This window comes from Panthera pardus, unplaced genomic scaffold (genome assembly GCF_024362965.1).
Source record: "Panthera pardus isolate Hobbes unplaced genomic scaffold, ASM2436296v1 HiC_scaffold_4, whole genome shotgun sequence".
Taxonomy (NCBI): domain Eukaryota; kingdom Metazoa; phylum Chordata; class Mammalia; order Carnivora; family Felidae; genus Panthera; species Panthera pardus.
Window position 1 is genome coordinate 8,594,234 of NW_026526969.1, and position 19,003 is coordinate 8,613,236.

At 54.2% G+C, this 19,003-nt stretch overlaps 3 protein-coding genes across 10 annotated transcripts; 1 reads left to right on the top strand and 2 right to left on the bottom strand.

Moving 5' to 3' along the window:
* Positions 1-128: 128 nt before the first annotated feature.
* On the top strand, positions 129-1,405 carry UFSP1 (UFM1 specific peptidase 1 (inactive)). The gene has a single exon (XM_019422817.2). It carries the CDS (start codon positions 685-687, stop codon positions 1,111-1,113), a length of 429 nt encoding a protein of 142 aa, XP_019278362.2. The 5' UTR covers positions 129-684; the 3' UTR covers positions 1,114-1,405.
* On the bottom strand, positions 1,281-14,791 carry SRRT (serrate, RNA effector molecule). Of its 7 annotated transcripts, none has more exons than XM_053893852.1 (20): positions 13,867-14,791; positions 13,471-13,610; positions 9,147-9,275; positions 8,734-8,880; positions 8,287-8,499; positions 6,279-6,448; positions 5,964-6,148; positions 5,653-5,751; positions 5,036-5,153; positions 4,687-4,844; positions 4,317-4,378; positions 4,124-4,202; positions 3,662-3,850; positions 3,189-3,362; positions 2,927-3,080; positions 2,461-2,654; positions 2,124-2,280; positions 1,815-1,904; positions 1,569-1,695; positions 1,281-1,464 (listed from the first exon to the last, which is right to left on the bottom strand). In XM_053893852.1, exons 2-20 carry the CDS (start codon positions 13,590-13,592, stop codon positions 1,389-1,391), a joined length of 2,643 nt encoding a protein of 880 aa, XP_053749827.1. In that variant the 5' UTR covers positions 13,593-13,610; positions 13,867-14,791; the 3' UTR covers positions 1,281-1,388. The 7 variants fall into 7 exon arrangements, with proteins under 7 accessions (XP_053749827.1, XP_053749831.1, XP_053749826.1 ...); XM_053893856.1 differs by having other exon boundaries at positions 4,687-4,841; positions 8,287-8,475; positions 13,867-14,790; XM_053893851.1 differs by having other exon boundaries at positions 1,815-1,916; positions 4,687-4,841; positions 13,867-14,789.
* Positions 14,792-15,019: 228 nt separating this feature from the next.
* On the bottom strand, positions 15,020-18,996 carry TRIP6 (thyroid hormone receptor interactor 6). Of its 2 annotated transcripts, XM_019422811.2 has the most exons (9): positions 18,577-18,991; positions 18,194-18,321; positions 17,976-18,101; positions 17,305-17,682; positions 16,898-16,991; positions 16,628-16,797; positions 15,768-15,946; positions 15,393-15,513; positions 15,020-15,280 (listed from the first exon to the last, which is right to left on the bottom strand). In XM_019422811.2, exons 1-9 carry the CDS (start codon positions 18,683-18,685, stop codon positions 15,149-15,151), a joined length of 1,437 nt encoding a protein of 478 aa, XP_019278356.2. In that variant the 5' UTR covers positions 18,686-18,991; the 3' UTR covers positions 15,020-15,148. The 2 variants fall into 2 exon arrangements, with proteins under 2 accessions (XP_019278356.2, XP_019278357.2); XM_019422812.2 differs by lacking the exon at positions 15,393-15,513 and having other exon boundaries at positions 18,577-18,996.
* Between the last annotated feature and the right edge of the window lie 7 nt (positions 18,997-19,003).

Genomic DNA, 19,003 nt, shown 5'->3' on the forward strand with positions numbered 1-19,003 from the left:
TTGGCCCCTCTGGGCTGCCAATAAACTGTTACAGCCACAGGAGTGTGCACGAATAGGGAGCGGGGAGAGGGCCTCAAACACCAGGACTGAGTAGACGGAGGGGCGGGTGCAGAGCCAGGTGAACTTGCGGATCTCTGTAGTGGGGCGGAGCGCGCCCGCTCCCACCGCCCCGCCCCGCCCCAGGGGGCGGGGCTCGCGCCCGCGCAGTAACCACGACGGCCGTGCGGCGGTGCATTGTGGGAGCCTCGGGGATCGCTGTCTTCTCAGCCCACGCGGGCCGCGCCTCTGCTGCCGCCACCGGAGACCGGGCGAGAGCGTCCGCAGAGCCCGCGCGCCGGTCCTGCCTGCGACTAGCCCAACACCCAGGGTGGAGAGGGAGAGTTGGAGCCGGAGTTCCCTCCGCGCCGCCAGGACACATCAGCCTGGTCTCGGCCACCGCCGCGCCCGCCGACCGCCCTGGAGCCGCTGAAGGACGTCCACCTGGGCCTGGCCCCGCCCGCCCGCGGTCCCGCTCGCCTGGCCCTCCTCTCGGGCCACTACCTTTACTATCACTACGGCTGCGACGGCTTGGACGACCGGGGCTGGGGCTGCGGCTACCGCACCCTGCAGACGCTGTGCTCATGGCCAGAGGGTCGGCCCGCGGGCGTGCCCGGGCTGGCCGAAGTGCAGGCGGCCCTGGAGGACATGGGCGACAAGCCCCCCGGGTTCCGGGGCTCCCAGAGCTGGATCGGTTGTGTAGAAGCCAGTCTCTGTCTCGACCACTTCGGAGGGCCCCAGGGGCGCCTATGTCACATACCCCGTGGAGCAGGGCTTCAGGGGGAACTGGAGAGGCTTTACTCCCACTTCGCAGGGGGCGGGGGGCCTGTAATGGTTGGGGGGGATGCGGACGCCCAGTCCAAGGCCTTGCTGGGCGTTTGCCTGGGATCAGGCACGGAAGCCTATGTTCTGATATTGGACCCTCACTTCTGGGGTGCCGCGAAAAACCCTAGTGAACTACAGGCTGCTGGGTGGGTGGGATGGAGAGAGGTGGGCACAGCCTTTGACCACAACTCCTTCTACAACCTGTGTTTGACCAGCCGCAACTCCCAAAAGCAGCAGCACGCACTGGACTGAGGCTAAGGTCCCAGAACTGAGAGGTCTCTGGCCCCAAACACAGTCACCTACCCCCTTTGTGAAACGTAAAAGCTACTCTGGGCCTTTGAAGTCCATAAAATGGATGGCCCGAGCCCATTTTGGGGGGGGGGGGTAGAATTTGGGGTGGTATGTAATAAACAGTCAGCCACTATGGAAGTGCTTTTATTGGCAGTAGGGTTGAACGTACAAAAAATTCTCAACTGGATGGGAGGAGGCAGTCACAAGTATAGACGATACGAGGAATGAGGAAAAGCTCAAAAGAAATCCACATCATCTGGAGCATCCAGGTCACGGTACTCCACAATAGCCCGTGGGTCTCCTCGGACCATCCTGGGAAAGAAAAAAAGAGGTAAGATGGAAGGAGAGTTGAAGGTCCCTAAAAGAGCTTAAAGAGGGCAAGAAAGCTTGCACATCACATCTTAGCTCATTCTCACCTGTTTCGAGGCTTCCCAGGATAACCTCCTTGGCCTCGAAAGGCATCATAGTTCCCTCGACCAGCACCATAGGGGGCATGAGGGTATGGAGGCCCTCCCGTGGGGACTGCAGGGCGGACGGCACCAGCTATGAGCAAGATCAGTGTTGAGTCAAAAACCTGTGACCTCAACTACACCTTGGTTAAGTTCCCTTCCTCCCAGCCCCTCATAATCCACCAAGCCTTTTCATGTCCCTCCTATACTTACCTCCATAGCCCAAGATGGGGGGCCGGGGCTGACCATAGGGCATCAGGCCCTGTGGAGTCTGGTGTGGGTAGGGGAGTCCCGGGGTCAGGCCTGGGGGGAGTACAACATGGACAGGAACATGAATTACTGCGGGGGGGGGGGGGGGGGGAGGGGGGGGGAGGGGAGACAATGGGGAATGACAACTGGCTTTTAGGAATATGGCCTGAGAGTGGGATACAAGTTTTCAGAGAACCACAAGGTATGAGAACCAGAGTCCTTGAGTAGTCAAGGTAGAGGGAATGTGGCAGACCCTCATGGATCGTATCTTACTCTGGGCAGGGCCAGGTGGCTGGGCTGGCTTGATCTCGGGCAGAGCTGGGCGCTTGGCATCAGTGAGAAAGTTGTTAAAAAACGCCACCTCCTTCTTCACTTCCTCAATTTTCTCTGCATGCTTGTTGAAGATATGTTTGCGTACAAACTCAGGGCCCTGAGTAAAGAGGAAAAGGGTCAGTCAGAACACGGCAAGCAACGTGGAAGGATGATCACACACACACCCCCCCCCCCCCCACCTATTCCACAGAGCCCATTCCTCCCCAGGCCTGAGGAGGCTTCTGGCTCCACCCCCTCCTCCCACAGGTCTAGCGCACAACTCCCTAACATCCCAGACCTTGAATTTCTTGCCACTGAGAGGGCATAGCCACTTATCCTTGCCCAGTTCCTGAGTGTTAGAGGTGACAAACTTTTCCACTTCCTGCTCAGGGTCTTTGCGACCCATCTTCTGAGCCTCTTCCTCTGAAAGAGATTCCCGTACACTCAGCAGTGGAGCCAGCTTCTCCTCGAATGTCTTCTGCCACTCTAGCACTGCGGTTTAGAACAGACGACAGGTTGGAAAGGGGAGCCAGAAGCAAGGAATGAGAGATAAGGGGCACCTGGCTGGCTCAGTCACTACAGCACGTGACTGCTGATCTCAGGGTTGTGAGTTTAAGCCCCACGCTGGGCATCAACAATCAAAAAGGAGGGGATAAAAGGAGAGGGTGGTAGGGCACTGCTATCCAAACACATCTAAGGCCAGAGGCAGCTGAAGAGAAAAGGAAACCAAAGGGGAATCAGGACTGGGGAAGCTGGGAGCCCACCTTCTCCATGACTAATGCGGTTGGGTGGCATGGGCCCACGAACGTGGATGATGCCACAGCGGTTGGGCATTTCATCCTCATTGGGGTACTCGCACGTGTTATAATAATCCAGGGAATGCACGATGCGCAAATAGAGGAGGAGTTTGTCCAAAACCTAAGAGAAATGAGGAGCTGTGAGTTCACCACACTCTTGCCCCTCCGATGCTCTAAACCAGGAGGATCCTGCCCGCCTGCTCTTGCCACACTCTGCTCTTGCGGGCACCTTGATCAGTTTCTCATCCCGCTCCACGTTGATCTCTGCCGGGTTCCCCTCCTTAGGGGGCTCCTCAGGGGGGGCCCCCCCACTGCTCCCGAGCAGCTCCTCCTCCTCCGCGCTCACTTCCTCAATCAGATAGTCCGTGATATTCTTCAAGATTGGGTTCTGGGAGGGCAGACTCTGGTGGGGAGGAAAAAGAACAGGTGAGGCAGAGAAGCCCAGGAACCTCTTCACGTGAAGCAGAAAGGAATCCAGGGTTCGCTGGGCCTATTACCACTGTTTCATTGTTTGTCTTTTTTTATTCATTCTATCCCTAGCAAATCATCACTAATGCCAACCTGTCCTGCTGGAAGCTGGAGGTGCTGCCCAGATAGCCCAAGTACAAGGGGTCAACACTACAGATCAAGTGAGACAAGACCAGAGGTGCCCAAGCAGACGACATGACTGCTTTTGAAAGAGTTCCACGGGGAGTCACTGACTGTTGGCAGAGGAGGTGTCCCAGGCTCAGAGGCCCAGAGCTGGGTCCTGTCATCCAGCGTATGGATCAGTTTGGCTGCCAACTTGATGTCGTTGCGCACGATCTGCTTGTGCTGGGTAATGCCATTGATGTTGCGGACTCGACGGGTCAGGTCTCTGTTCACACCAGGGCTCAGCTCACACTCTCGGAGCTGGAGGGAACAAAAAGCTTACCAACACACTTGCCCCAAAAAGCAGCAACTCAAAGACTGGCCTACTAATTAGATCAGTGATTAGACTGAGCTCACGGAGAAAAGGGACCAGAGAGGTCTTACTCGCAGTAACAGCCCCAGAGCCCAGCCCAGAGACAACAGCATATTCTTAATGTGAGCAGACTGAGTGGATGAAATAGGGGGCTCGACGGGTGAATCAAAGAACAAAGGAATCCGAGGTTGTGTGCAACTGAGAGCCCATTCCGCACTTACTCGGATATTCTGCAGGTTCCAACAGATCTCTTTGATGTTAACACTGCGGTCAAACGTCACCCAGCCGCGGCGGAAAAACCTACAAAAGAAAGGGTCAGCATAATCCTGGCTGGTGGAGGAGATGCTGGCCATTAGCGCTCCCCTGCACCTTATCTCCAGGGTATCCAGGGTCACTCTTCTCTCCATTCCTCACCTCCTCTCAGGCTGGGGTTCTGACAGTGCCACACGCATGAAGCCGGGGTATCTTTTACAAAGCTGGAAAAGCAGAGGAACAGAAACCCCACTGAGCGAGTCAACGTTACACTTCTTCCTCTAGTCCCCATGTCCTCAGAACCCTAAAATTGTCTTTGAATCTTTACTCAAGCAAGGAAAAACCAACAAAGGACGTTAAGAGCAATGATGCAACCAGGGCCTGCCCACAAAAGACACAGGCCCGCGAGAAGGGGGCTTCCCTATTAGAGAAATAGGGATGTGTTAGAAGCAGAGCCAGATTACCTTCTTCCCACCACCAAAGATGGAGCCCGGATGCCATTCCTGCCCCCAGTAGCGCTCTCCCCACTCACAGAAATGATCTCTGCCCTCGAGATGTTGGGTGCGATGTTGCGCATGAACAGGGAGCAAGTCTTATGGAGGGGACGGGGTTTACATTCCAGCCCCGGAGTGTCCTTAGGCTTCTCCCTTTCTTCTTCTTTGGGCTTCTCCTTTTCCTTGAGTGCTTCTTCTATGCAGGAAGCGGTGGGAGTTGGTGAATTTTTATTGTCAATGTTGAAAGGGAAGATAGAGAAGCTGTCAAACTCCTGCTACGTCATCTCCCCAAAGGCCCCCCCTCCTTTATCAATTTCACCCACCGTCACCTCCCCTACCCCTATTCAGTAGGAAGAGAATGGAACAGAAACAGAAAATAAAACCTACCAGCCTCTTCCTTCTCTTCCTCAGCTTGGCCACTCTCGGACTCGGACTCCGACTCGGACACACTGCCTTCATCAAAGCTGTCGTCACCGCTGTGCTTCCTATTCCGCTTCTTGCTACTCTGTGAGAGGCACAGCAAGACAAGGGGAGTCAGATAGCCAGGACCCCAGTCCTGACACTGACCCCCGAGCAAGAAACACCCTACTTTTGTTTTTAAGACTTTTTTAAATTTATTTTTTTCAATGTTTTATTTTTTTATAAACGGAGCACGAGCAGGGGAGGGGCAGCGAGAGACAGACACAGGATCTGAAGCAGGTTCCAGACTCAGCTGTCAGCACACAGCCCAACGTGGAGCTTGAACTCGTGAACTGTGAGATCATGACCTGAACCGAAGTTGGACGCTTAACTGACTGAGTCACCAAGGCGCCCTTAAGATTTATTTTTGAGAGAGAGAGAAAGTGCAAGCGGGGAGGGGCAGAGAGAGGGGTACAGAGGATCCAAAGCAGGCTGTGCTGACACCAGCGAGCCTGATGCGAACTTGAACCCACAAACCACAGGATCATGGCCTGAGCCAAAACTGGACATTCAACAGACTGAGTCACCAGGTGCCCCTACCCTACCTTTTTGGCATCTTTCTCAGAGTCGTCTTTCTTCTCTTCCTTGTCCCCATCACCCTCAGATTTCTTAGTTTTGTCATCATTAGAAATGTCATTTTCAGCCTGCAGGTAAAGACAATCACAGGCATGTCAATCTTCCCTTCAATCTGTATCAGAGCCCCGCCCCTCCCCTACAGCTGAGCCCAGAAGTCTGCCTCCACCTCTCCCTGGACCCAGGATACAACCTTCCGGTCCCCCCACCTCCACCACGGAAGCTGCTCTATTCTCCTCCCCAGGTGCTCACAGGCAGCACCCAGCAAGCCCAGCCCGCAGACCTGTTTGCCGTCTTCTTTCTTGTCGTCCTTATCATTGGCCTTGCGCTCTCCGTCCCCCAGGCCTGGTCCAGCCCGGCCTTCCTCTTTCTTGCTGGGCTCCCCAGGCTTTCCCGCCTGCTCCTCCTCCTCCTCCTGCTCCAGGATGCGCAGATCGTTCTCCGTCCCTCCTTCCATCTTAATCACAGCTGCCAACAAAGGGAGCAGAGGTCACAATCCCAGGGCTGTGACCTTCTGCCTCTGGTTTGTCAATGGACTTCTATTTCCCAACCAAGATCTTGGTTACCAGACACCCTCTTCCCCTCCCAATCTACACACCTGCATCCAGCATCTTGACAATGGCATCAGCTTTGTCTATGTCCAGGAGAAGATTATCAAACCAGCCACTCTCCATGAGGGACAGGAATACCCTCAGTCTGTTTTGCAGGGCCCCCCGGGCCTCCTGCCGACGCTTCCCCACCTCATCTGGGTGGTACTTAGACCGAAACCTGGGAAAGGAAGTGGGGAGGGGAAGAGACAAAATAGTCACTGGATGCCAGGGCCAGGACATGGGGAGGGGCCCAGGAAAGTCAGGGCTTAGCCCCCATCCTCTCACACCCACATAAAACCATGAAAGCAGAAAGACTGGGGAGAGGGGTGCACTAGAACCACCCAATACCCCCAAAAGGAACCAGAAGTTCTGCTCGGAGAAGATTTGGGGGAGAGCCAGGAACTAAGAGCTCTGGATTTGGGAAGAGCAACGACTACAGGGAGAGGCCAGGGTTAGAGAGGCAGAATGATCGCCCTGAGTCTCTGGGAAACACTAACTTGAAAAAGTGTAGTTTCCCAAAGCTTCCAAGAGGAAGGCTAAGGAAATAGTAGGCCCCAAAGAACCTCCCTCTCCTTGTAAAACCCAAACTAGAGTAATTAAAAGGACTGCTCCCACCAACTCCCTCCATCCCTAGGTGGAAGACAGAGGGAAACCTGAAATGCACCAGACAGGAAAAGCCAAAAAAGGCAGAAAAGCTTTCTCCCCCCTCGGGAAGAAAAGGAGATGGTGGAGGGACAGGAAAAGACCAAAGGGAGAAACTGAAGTGCCCTTGTAACCTCAGGTACTGCCCACAGGGGGAGAGAGAGGCGGGAGGAGGATCAGGGTGGAGCATGAAAAGGAAACATTTATAATAGGAGGGGGGGGGGGGGGCGCAGAAGAAAGGAGTATGAGAAAAAACAGAAAAGGAAAGTGTGAGAAAGTCCCAGAAATCGAAAACAAAGGGAAAAACAACTAAAGGTCAGAGAAACTGAAAAAACCAGAGGAAAGAAATGTTAAGTGAGGTGCAAGGACAGGGACAAAGAAAGAACAAAAGGTACATGAGAGAATGAGACCAGGACACAGAGAAAGAAGAAAGAGGGAACAGTGACAGACAAAACAGAACCACAAGTTGAGCGTGAGAGGAAAGGAAAGCCGCAGGCGTCACCTCCAGGATCTTTACCTTGGCCGCTTGGTCAAACAGAGCTCAAGATTTAACTAGCCGCGCCCAGGGCCCATGCTGGCAGGTGGGCCACCGGCTGGCTCCTGGCTGGGGCGTCCCGGCCCAGATGCCCCACCCCCGCGGGGCTCCGCGGTGGGGGCCCTGACTGACTAGCTGCCTGAGCAATCACATTCAGCTAAACCGCTGCATTGTGCACAGCGGTGCCCTGCCTGTCTGCCTGGCCGGGGCAGCGCGGCTCAGCCCAGGGGGCTCATGTATGGGCTGGGTATGGTGGGGGTGGAGGTGGGTTTGCTCCGAGCTCCGTCGATGAGCGGGTGTAGTTCCCAGTTCTGGCTCTTTTCAAGGAGGAGGAGCAGAAAGAGGATGAGGAGGAGGAGGAGCAGGAAGGGGGGAAAAGATGGTTGATTAAAATCAAAACATCCACAAAAGGAAAAAAAATTCAAAATTCTTTTCTGTCAAACGACCCTGAGATCTTTGCTTTTTCTTGTCTGGATTCACTCGTTGCTTTTGGGAGAACCACAGCCACACAGGGTCCCGGCGATCAGGGATGACAATGACCCAATACCAGCAAGTGGGAAGCAGTCTGTCTGCTGCCCCAAGGGAACAGGTGGCTCTGGCCAGCTGCCTGGAGGTGTCCCACTCACTGAGGACAGAGGGGAAGCAAGGTGGGGCGGGAGGCCGTGGCAGACGTGAAGTGAGGAGGAGAACCCATCAGCCAATGCTGTTGTCCTTCCCATCCCCCGCCCCCAGGAAGTTCTGGATCGGGGAAAATGGGAGAGGACAGGGCTGCAGGCTCCACTGGCGGGGCCAGGGGACACATGCTAGGGAACAGACAGGAGGAAAACGGGGGCACTCACCACTCCTCATCTTTATGAGCCAAAAAGAAATCTTGCATCTGCTGCCTTCGAAAATCCAGCTTATAGTCATTGTAACGCTTTACGGCCTCGGTCTCGTCCACAGAGTCATCCAACGACAGGAGAAACTCCTTGAAAGTCTTCATCACCGGTGGTGGCACACCCAAGTCAATCTCTGCGATGCTGCCCAGCCTGGGGGGGGCCCGGTCAGGAAGTCTTGGTTGTGGGGGAAGAGGGTGGGGGGGATGGGGGGGCCGAGGTAGCCAGCTGCCCCCTTCCTTTGCCCACGACGGACACACACCATAGGCACCAACTGCTTCCCGCCCCCACAGGCACCCCTCTGTACCTAACCCACTTCCTGGCTCTGGCTGCGGTCTCTGGCAACCCCAATCCACCCCCCGAACCTAACAGCTCCCTTTTCCCAGGAACCCCAGAACCCCAGGTCTTTACCTGGCCTGGATAGGCAGAACATGGTGCTGCATGATGTGGACGTCTGGGTGGCCCCAGGGCTGAGGGGGGCCATAAGTTGGGCCCCCACCCCCCCCAGCATAGGGCATCTCATAGCCACTGTGGTATGGGTCAGAACTGTGCTCATCCCTGAGGGTAGGGGACACAAAAGTCAGACAGAGAAGGGCATCATGTCTCCAGAGCACGAAGGAAGACGGGACAGAGGAAGGGGCATACGGAATGTGGGCTCTCACCCAAGGGTTTAAAGGGACAAAAAAAGGGGGGTTTATAGGAAGTCCTCCAACTTCCTATAGGAAAGGAAATGACACAGTCCTCAGCCAAAGTGCCAACAGACAGCCAAGGCCCGGTGGAACTGAGGCTAAGGAGAGAAGGCAGAGAAACCGTTGCCACCTCACCAGTCTCGCCTCATGCGCTTTTGTGGGGGGCTGAGTTCATGGCGGGGAGGAGAGAAGCGCTCTCGCCGATTCCGGTCATAGTCCCGATATTCACCCCGACTGCGGCGCTCCCGGCCACGGTCCCACTCTCTGGCGATTAAGAACAAGTAACGGTCAGAGGACACAGCCGGCTTACACTCCTAGACGTGCCCTTCCTATCCTGAGACACCAGACTAAAAGCCTACGATTACAAAACCATTCTCTAAACAGAAAAAAACTTGCCTACCGCCATCGCTTCAGCCGTCACCCGCACACTGATGGCTGTCCACCTGTTCCTCCAGACCAGCACCAAACACCCACCACTAGGATGGCCACTGCCACCTCAAATTCAGGTCAGAACTGAGCCTGTCATTTCTACCACTTCGAGCCCAAGCTTGCCTTCCTCGTCCCGTTTCCCACTCTCGGGTGTATCAGCACATCACCAGGTATCCGACTTCTCAAGTGTCACCCTCACCCCTCGTTTGTTACTGGTTTCTTAATCCTCTGCCTCAGTGTCTATCAAGGCTTTCCTCTTCCTTGCCCTGCCCGCCAACTTCCCTAGTCCCTGTGCCCTGACCCTGGTCCTCTCTCCTGTAACCACAACATCAGTGTATCCACCTCTGGTCCCTCCCACTCCTCTACTGTCAAAGCGATCTGTCTCAAACGCAGAGGTGATCAAGCCATGCCCTTCCTTGCTAAATGCCAGTGTACAACACTCTTCATAACCTCGGCTCCTGGTGTCTGTCATTCCAGCCTCTCCACTAGTCACCCACCACCTCCATCCCAACCTTAAAAAGAAAATCCTTTGTTCTAACCCAGCAGTTTTCCAACTTTTGGTCTTGGGTCCCCCATCCCCACCTTACACTCTTTAAAATTACTGTGCAGGGGCACCTGGGTGGCTCAGTCAGTTAAGCATCCAACTCTTGGTTTCAGCTCAGGTCATGATCTCACGGTTCCTGAGTCTGAGCCCTGCATCAGGCTCTGCGCTGACAGCACAGCGTCACTGGAATTCTCTATCTCCCTCTCTTTGCCCCTTCCCCGCTCTTTGCCCCTTCCCCGCTCACACACTCTCTCCCTCAAAAGTAAACAAACATTTAAAAAATAAATAACGTTACTGCGCACATCGAAGAGTTTCTGCTTATGTGGATGGCATCAATACTATACTCAAAATTAAAACAAAGGGACACCTGGGTGGCTCAGTCAGTTGAGCGTCCGACTTTGGCTCAGGTCACGATCTCACGGTTCGTGGGTTTGAGCCCCACTTCGGGCTCTATGCTGACAGCTCAGAGCCTGGAGCCTGCTTCGGGTTCTGTGCCTCCCTCTCCCTCTGCCCCTCCTCTGCTCGCTCGCACTCGCTCTCTCTCAAAAAAACCAAAAACATTAATAAAGAAACTAAAACAAAAAATTAACACCTATTAATTGTGAAGTTACATATCAACATAAATTACATCCTTTTATGAAAATACAGCTATTTTCCAAAACAACATTTAATGAGAAACGTGACATTGTTTTTACATTTAACAAATCTTTTCAAGGCCTGGCTTAATACAGACAGCTGGATTCTCACATTTGCTTCTACATTCAATCTACTGTAATGCATTGTTTGGTTGAAAATATGAAGAAAATCTAGCCTCACAGATAGGCAGATGGAAAAGGGAATCCTTTTAATAGTCTTCTCAAGAAACTAGGGATATTCTTTGATACTACCCAAAACTTGACAAGAGATAGTTTCTTTTATTTATTTATTATTATTTTTAATGGTTATATTTATTTTTGACACAAAAAGAGACAGAGCATGAACAGGGGAGAGGCAGAGAAAGAGGGAGGCACAGAATCCAAAGCAGGCTCCAGGCTCTGAGCTGTCACCACAGAGCCCGACGCAGGACTCAAACTCACAAACCATGAGATCATGACCTGAGCCAAAGTTGGACGCTCAACTGAATGAGCCACCTAGGCAGCGCCCCCCTCACCTTTTTTTTTAAATATTTACTTATTTTGAGAGAGAAAGAGAGCAGGTGCATGCAAGAGCAAGGGAGGGGGAGAAAGGGAGAAAGAGAATCCCAAGCAGGCTCCATGCTGTCAGCACAGAGGCAGAGGAGGGGCTCAATATCACAAACTGTGAGATCATGACCTGAGCCGAAAACAAGAGTTGGACGTTTAAGGCACCTGGACAGCCAGTCGGTTAAGCAGCCCACTTAGGCTCAACGTCATGATCTCTCTTGAGTGGTTTGTGAGCTCGAGCCCCACATCAGGCTCTCTGCTGTCGGCACAGAGCCCACTTTGGATCTTCTGTCCCCCTCTCTGCCCCTCTCCCACTCACACACTCTCTACCCCCGCCCCCTCTCAAAAACAAATGTTAAAATAAAAAAAAAAAAAAAAAAAGACTTGGACATTTAACTACTGAGCCACCCAGGTGTCCCACAAGGAACATTTTCTACTCTGCTACATTTAAATCCATTGTTCTATCTTGCTCTGTGAATGGATCTTGGCACATTTCATTATACAATATCAAAACATTATATTTATTAGTATTACCACCTAGCTCATCAGAAAAGTCTTAAAGTAATGGGAGGCTGTCAAACTCACACTGGTAGATAAAAGTTTTCTAAAATTTCAATTTTCACTGCCAAGTTCCACTTCCTCACTGGCAACAAAGCTAACAATTTTCCTTGAAATAACATAGATCCTCAGTCTTTTTTCAAAACAATGTCTCTCAAATACCCAAACAGGAATAACCACTGTCCAATAATCTTTCGTTCAGGTAAAAATGACATCTCACCAAAACAACCACACACCTGTTAGTTCAACTCCAAACTCAGCTCTTCTTTGAGGTAACCACTGTACTCCTATACGCTGCATAAATGCTTCATGCAGATTTCTCATTCATCGCGTGTGTTACGGAGACACATAGACAAGAATTCAACTTAACAGAATTTAAAATTTTTACTGCTTCATCAAGGACGTTAAGTGAACCCGTTTTGTCTGTTTGTTTTTTTTTTAACTGTTTGGTGCCACTGCCTTTATTTGCACTAAGACACCAAATGGTTTTCCCCCCAATACTATGAACCAACAGAGAAAATGACCATCCTCCTTCAAGTTACTATGAAAAATATAGTTATAACACCACAGATCCCGAGGGTCTGTGGACCACATTTTGAGAAGTACTACCCTAAAAAACCTAGACTATGGGTTCTTTTCTGCACACAATGTCATGTCCCCAACTCCAGACTATTCACTCAATCTGTGTCTGGGGAATTCTCAATCATCTTTCCAAGTCTTGCTAAGGGCCACTTTCCTGCAGCTCTCTCTGACATATAACCTCCACCTCTACTCTCCCCTCCGTTCTAAGATCTGTTCCTTCAACACTTAACCATCTTCAGGATGATCTCTTACATACACTCTGCAGGGCACACCCAAGGCCATTTTGCCCCCCACTCCAAGCTCCAGAGATAAACTCTTTAATTACAACAAACACTCCCTACCTATCTTCAGAATTCAGAACAATTTTAATTTTCTTCTTTCTTAGAGAAACCAGGGAAAACAAAGAGCCACAGTCCCCCCAGCGAAGAGATACAAATTGAATGATTTCCCGAACTGTTTTTTCAAAATGACACTGAATGACTAAATACTATTACACTAAGTCACCTCAAGCCTTTTTTTTTTTTTTCTGGTAATGTTTCCAAATCAAGCGTCATCAGCACTGATATTGCTGATTAGCTTCGTGGTGTCCTTTATATTTACAAAATTTTGCGCGGTTGCCCTTAACTTCATCAGTTTGTTTGAAATCACCTCTCTCTGTGGAAACACCTTAATGATAATTAACTCCAGAACATCCCAGAAAACTAATGACTAGCTAAGTCAAACCTAACCAACTAACCTAACCATCACTGTCCAAAGAACTCTTTCCGATTTTAGGGAAGACAACTACAAGATATTTAACCATATTTTGCCAGGGAACCGGTCTGATCTGACAACCTCTCCAAGTTAAGTCAATTCGAAAGCGTTACTTCCTATGAATCCACACCTTTGAGGAGTAATTTACAAATAAGAAAATGCATGCATTTTAAAAACATTACTTCTTCATACTCCAACTCTTAGGTCTACTGCTTTGACCTCATATACGTTTCAAAATCAAGCCATAGCTAGCTAGCTCTTTGGCAAACAGCGAATAGGTTGACCGACCGGAAACGGTCAAGCATAAGCGACTTCATGTGGTTCGCCCTATATAACGAATAAAGGCAATGCAACGAGGGAGGAGTGCAAAAGAATGAGATAGGGAGAGAAAACTAAGAAAAGGAAGTCTTACCGGTCATTCCAATCGTCTCCTCGACGTCTTTCATCTCTTTCGCGAGAACGGTCATAGTCGCTGCGCTCTCTTCTAAACTTGTCCCTGCGCCTTCGGTCGTACTCGTCGTCACTGTCCCCCATGGTGCGGTGTGAGGGGGCCTGGGGCCCGGACAGGGGTGGTCAGGGTGCGGAACAATGACCAGGGCAGGAAAGGATCCAGAGCTGCTCCGGGGCAGCACGCCCGCCTCCCTCCGCAAAGGCCAGCCTTCCACTGTCCCCGCCATCCCAAGCCCTCTTCCCGCGCAGGTGGACGGCTCCGACACTCGCCCCCAGGGACTCCCTGCCCACGCCCGCCCGAACCCCCTCCCTCCCGTCCGCCGCAGCCCCGACTCTCCAGGCCCCGCCCCTCCCCCACCTGGGAGCTTCGCGGCCGTTAGTCTCGCGCTCCCGCGGGCTAGTTTTCCGGGAGACCTGGGCCCGCCTCTCGCCTCGGGCGCGCGACGAGGGCGGCGCGGACGGTGAGAGGGCGACGCGAGGCTCTCAGCGAGGAGGCCGAGGAGACGAGAAGAAAAGTGGGACAGCCGGGGATGGGCGGTCGGCGCGCGCCGCTCGCGCTGCGCCTGCGTCACCGTCGGGACGGGGCCCCAACCACAAAGTAGTCCCCCGCGGCCTGAACTGGAACTTAAAGCACACAGCGAGAGGCTGGGAGCACCGCGGGATGATGGGAAGGGGCGGGGACCGGAAGTCTCGCGTGCTCTCTGGAACGAGAACTGCGCGCGGACGAGAGAAATTACGGGAGCCGAGGTGGACCAAGCGAAACCTCGGCCGGGTTGTGGAGCCTTATGGGCGTGAAGGAGCGCGTCCTCCCGTTGAGGTCGAAGGTCGTTGTCACTCGGATGTGTCCGGGGTCTGAACCAGCTCGTGTCCAGTTGTCCCCCCAGCCAGCCTGCTTGGCCGCCTCCTGACCTCATCGGGGCGGTTTTCTCCTCCTGGCGCAGGGCAGGGAGTTGGGGAATGCAGGCGTTTAGCGGGGTGGAGCAACCATTTTAAAGCATCTCCCACCATTTTGTGGTGCAGCAGAGAACCAGGCTTTTTGCTGCCTCAGTATGCGCCATATGCAAAGCCCTGTGACTGCTGTATCTCAACAGAGGCGCCCCGTCTTGTAAGCAAAACCGGCAAATCTGTCTTATCCCCAACCAATGCTTGGTTGGGATAGGCTATAGGTTGAAGTCTTGATCAACAGGGGGAGTCTGGCTTGCCCCAGATTAAATGCATCACCACCCGGGAGATAACACCCAAGTCCTTGTTCAGGGAGTGGAGTGTGAGGCTTAAGAGTAGGAGATGCTGCCTCCCTGGAGCATGCCGCAGCTCACTCCCAGCACGGGGAGAGGGTGTACAGTGTAGTTGCCAAAAACCAGGACTAGGACCAAGAAGACCCAGGCTCTGACCTCGGTACTGCCATTTGGGAATCATGTCATCTGGGATCACTTCTATAAAAACGCAGGGAGGTGCAACAGTTGTGCGTGTGTTAGGCTGCTGTGAGAATCAGATGAGACGACACGCTTCAGTGGGTTTTGTAAACTCTTGAGGGATTATTATTTCATGATTGGGGGAAGAGGAGACAGCATTTGGTGACAAAGTTGTAAGGGTAGATGTCAGGGAGGGTGGGAGAATGCAACAGGTGCTTCTGGGGAGACTCAGCAGTCAGTGGTGACGGTGGCTGAGAGCTCCTGGATGCGCCAGGCACTGCAGGCCTTGCACAAGATGTGCCCATCCAGCGGGTAACAGCCCTGACACTCACCCTCGGAAGAGAGCAGCAGCCCACACTCCTGTTGAGACAGAAGCAACACCTTTCTATCGGGCCTGGATCCCTGGGTTCTACCATATCCAGCACCCCAGACTCCCAAGAACCCCCGCTTCCCCTTGCCCAGGCCCCCTGACCTCGCACTTATAACAGCCAACGTGAAAACTGCGATCCAGAGCAACGATTCGTACGGTCTCCTCCTGACCTGGCTCAGGCATGATGGCCCCACCACATACTGAGCATCGTGGGGCAAACTTCCTGGGTCAGGAGGGAACCAAGGAGGCTGTCAAGCCCCAGGGTTGGAGGGGACTAACCATGGAGCCCAGAGAAGGTAGGATACACGAGGGAACAGGAGAGACCAGGAGTATGGTCTTAGATCTTAGAAAAGAGAGTGATGTTAACAAGAAAGAGACCAGGCCAGGGGTGGGAGACCAATGCTGGGGCATGAAGGACAAGTGGGGAAGATGGGGAAGGTCAGACATCTGAGACAAAGGTGGGAGACCCAGCCTGACCTGTGGAAGTCCTCAATGCAGTGGATCTGGCTGGTGGCATCCACCGTGAAAGGGATGCCATCAAGGCCACGGTGGCACACCACACAGGTAAAGCAGCTAGGGTGGTAGGCCTTCCCCATCGCCCGTAGGATCCGGTCCAGGATGGGTTGGGAGCATGTGGAGCACTTCTCCAGGGTGGCCTAACAGGAAGGAGGGTAGGAAGTTTGGGGCTGGGGAGGCCCGCTGGCCCACCCATCTGCTTATGTAGCCCCCTGCAAGAGATTCATTGAAAAGTGGCCTTGGGGTGCCTGGGTGGCTTGGTCGGTTAAGCGTCCGACTTCGGCTCAGGTCATGATCTCATGGTCCGTGAGTTCGAACCCCGCGTCAGACTCTGTGCTGACAGCTCAGAGCCTGGAGCCCGTTTCAGATTCTGTGTCTCCCTCTCTCTGCCCCTCCCCTGTTCATGCTCTGTCTCTCTCTGTCTCAAAAATAAATAAACGTTAAAAAAAAAAAAAAAAGAAAAGAAAAGTGGCCTTGAACAGATCTGCGTAGAAGTCCTAGCATAGCAGCCTCCCAGATAAGTGACTTAGTCTCAGCTTCAGTTTCCTTCAGTAGTCATAGGTGCTCCACAGGGGTGGCAGTGTGGGAATTTAACACATTCCCTTAACTCTAAAATGTCTGGCATTTGTAAGGGACCATTGTCCTTTCCCTCCAGCAGCCAGTATTTAGCAACTTTTATAATTCCTCCCTTCTTATGTGTCAGTTTAGTGCCCCCCCCCACTTTGAGCTCTGTACCTTTTATGGGGCTCGGGCATATGGTCCCCACCTTAGATGGAAGCCCCCTGTCTCCTGCTGTTGACACCCCCAGCCCACCTACTCACCACGTAGCAGCTCTCACAGTACGCCCTCCTCTCCACGGCATAGAAATGCTGGCCCCGAAGCTGGGCCCGGCACGTAGAACACACAAAGCAGCCGACGTGAAAGACACGGTCCAGGGCCACAACCCCAGCCCCATCCCCAACCACATCTTCTCCACAGCCACCACACCGCCCTGGGGACAAGGAAGGACAAGGTGAGTCAGTACAGAAGAGAAAGGTAGATTCTCTGGCCCTCTGACTCTCCAGCCCCCTTCCCACCTCGGGTCAGCTCACCAAAGTACTCCCCTGTGGGAGGGTGGTTCATGTCGTGCACCAGCTTCTTGGTCAGCCTCTCAAGCTCCTCTTCAGGAGGCTGGCTCAGGGGGACCTGAGAGGAGGGAATCAGGGGTTCAGCCCTACCTCTAGCTCTCTGTGCTGTCAAACTTCCTGAAGGTGACCAGGCAATTCCACCCAGAAGTCTCATCTGAGAAGGGCTCAGCGTCGGGCCCAGGGGCACACCTCAGGAGCCAGTGAACAGCCCTAGCCCTACCCTCTTATATTTTCTGACCAGCACAGCGTGCTCACCCAGAGCACCAACCCGACAGGCCTCTGACAACAAGGGCATTAGACACCACCCCCGCCCACCCAATCAGTATCCAGTTGTCTGTGAGGACCCCAAATCCCAGTTACCCGGGACTTACCTGGGGTCCGTACCTGCCACCTCGTCCTCCTCCTGCGGCCTCCTCTTTACCCCCTGGACCTGGCTCACGGTGGCTCCTATAGCCAGCCCCCCACACTTCACCTCGGCCTGGGAGAGGAAAGTGGGGGCCCGGGAGGGCCCCGGAGGCCTGAGAGGCCCCCCGCCTTGGGGGGCCACAGCCTCTCACCGGTTGTGCCACCTTCACTTGCACGGGGAAGGCAGGACCGGCGGGGGTGCTGGCTGTAGCATAGGAGGCCGGAGTGGGACCCCCATAGGAGGACGCAGGGAGCTGTTGGGGAGGAATCGGAACACCCCCTCCGTTCGGCTTCAGGGAACCTGAGCCCGTGCGGTAGGCATGGGGCTGAGGGGGCTCATAAGCCTGGGGAGAAACACAGACCGGGAGTGAGCAGACCCATTCCAGGACGCACACCTGTGGAAGCCCCCGTTTGTGCGGCCCCGAGATAACCACTGGTCTTTGACAAGGGCTCATCCTCAAGAGGTAGACAACCTGGTAGGCTCTGGTGGGCCAGCTTCTTCCACGCTCCTGTGTGTATCACTCACACAGAGAGGGCTGGGCTAGACTGAGAATCTAGAGAAGGGATCAAACTAGGGAGTGGGGAGGAGGGCAGGAGACAAGGAGCAGGGGAGGGACAAGGCAGGCCAGTGGGTCACCTGCCGGTCTGACCGCCGTGGGGCATGACCACGACCTCCATCCAGTTCAGCCAGCATGCTGGTCAGCGAATCTATTTCAGCATCCAGACTTCCTGGGCGCAAGGCCCCCCTGTCTTGGGGGAGCCCCTGGGGATGAAGCAAAAGCAGGGAGAATTCAAATCACCTGTCCCGGGTGCCCACACCTCCCGCCCCCCCATCCCCCAATTCCAGGTTCTCACCTGTGAGCGCTGGGGTGCTCCATGGCACCCCACCCAGGCTAGCCCCCGATCATCCGGTCCCCCCGGGGCCTGGTAACACTGCTCAGATGGGAGGGGGCAAAAATTGACCCTGGGGTGGGGCTGAAGTGCTGGGGTGAGGGAAGAGAGAGCCAAGGTGGGGATGGGGAAAGAGAGGAGGGTGACACTTCTGGAGGCCGCGCTCTAGGGTCCCTCATCTCCCCTCCCCCCCACACCTGGGGTCCAAGAAGGGAGCGGGAGGAGCAGGAACGGCAGGAAGCCGGAAGAGCTTCAGGGAAGGGGTGGCAGGGACAGGCGGGAGGCAGAAGGCAGAGGTGAGCGAGGAACGGCCAGTGGCCTCCTCAGCGGCACTGGAGCTGCTTTACCTGCTCCGTGGGCTGGCGGCGGCCCCGGGGCACCTCGGGAGAGTGCTCTTCCCAGAGGGGCTCTGGCAGGCTCCAGCTGCTTTGGGGGGAGCCAGGTGGGCCCCGACATGGCCTGGAACAGGGGACTCCAGACAGCGATCGGCCCCCGTGTAGTCCCAAGCCTCTGGTCTTGACCCCTTCTTCCGTCCCACACCTCGTTTGGGACTCCAGGAAAGAAACTTTTTCTGGCTTTTTTTTTTCCCCTTCCTCCCCAATTTTGGGGACAGCCACGCCCCCGGTGACGTCACCGCATTCCTGGGGGAGGGTCACGTGGCCCCCTAGGCCCTAAACCGCCGTCCCTCCCCCAGTCAGCCCCCTCCTGCCGAGCTGGGAGGACTTTCCACGGCAGCCTCCGGTTCTGCCAGTGCCCCCAGGCTGGCGCCCCAAG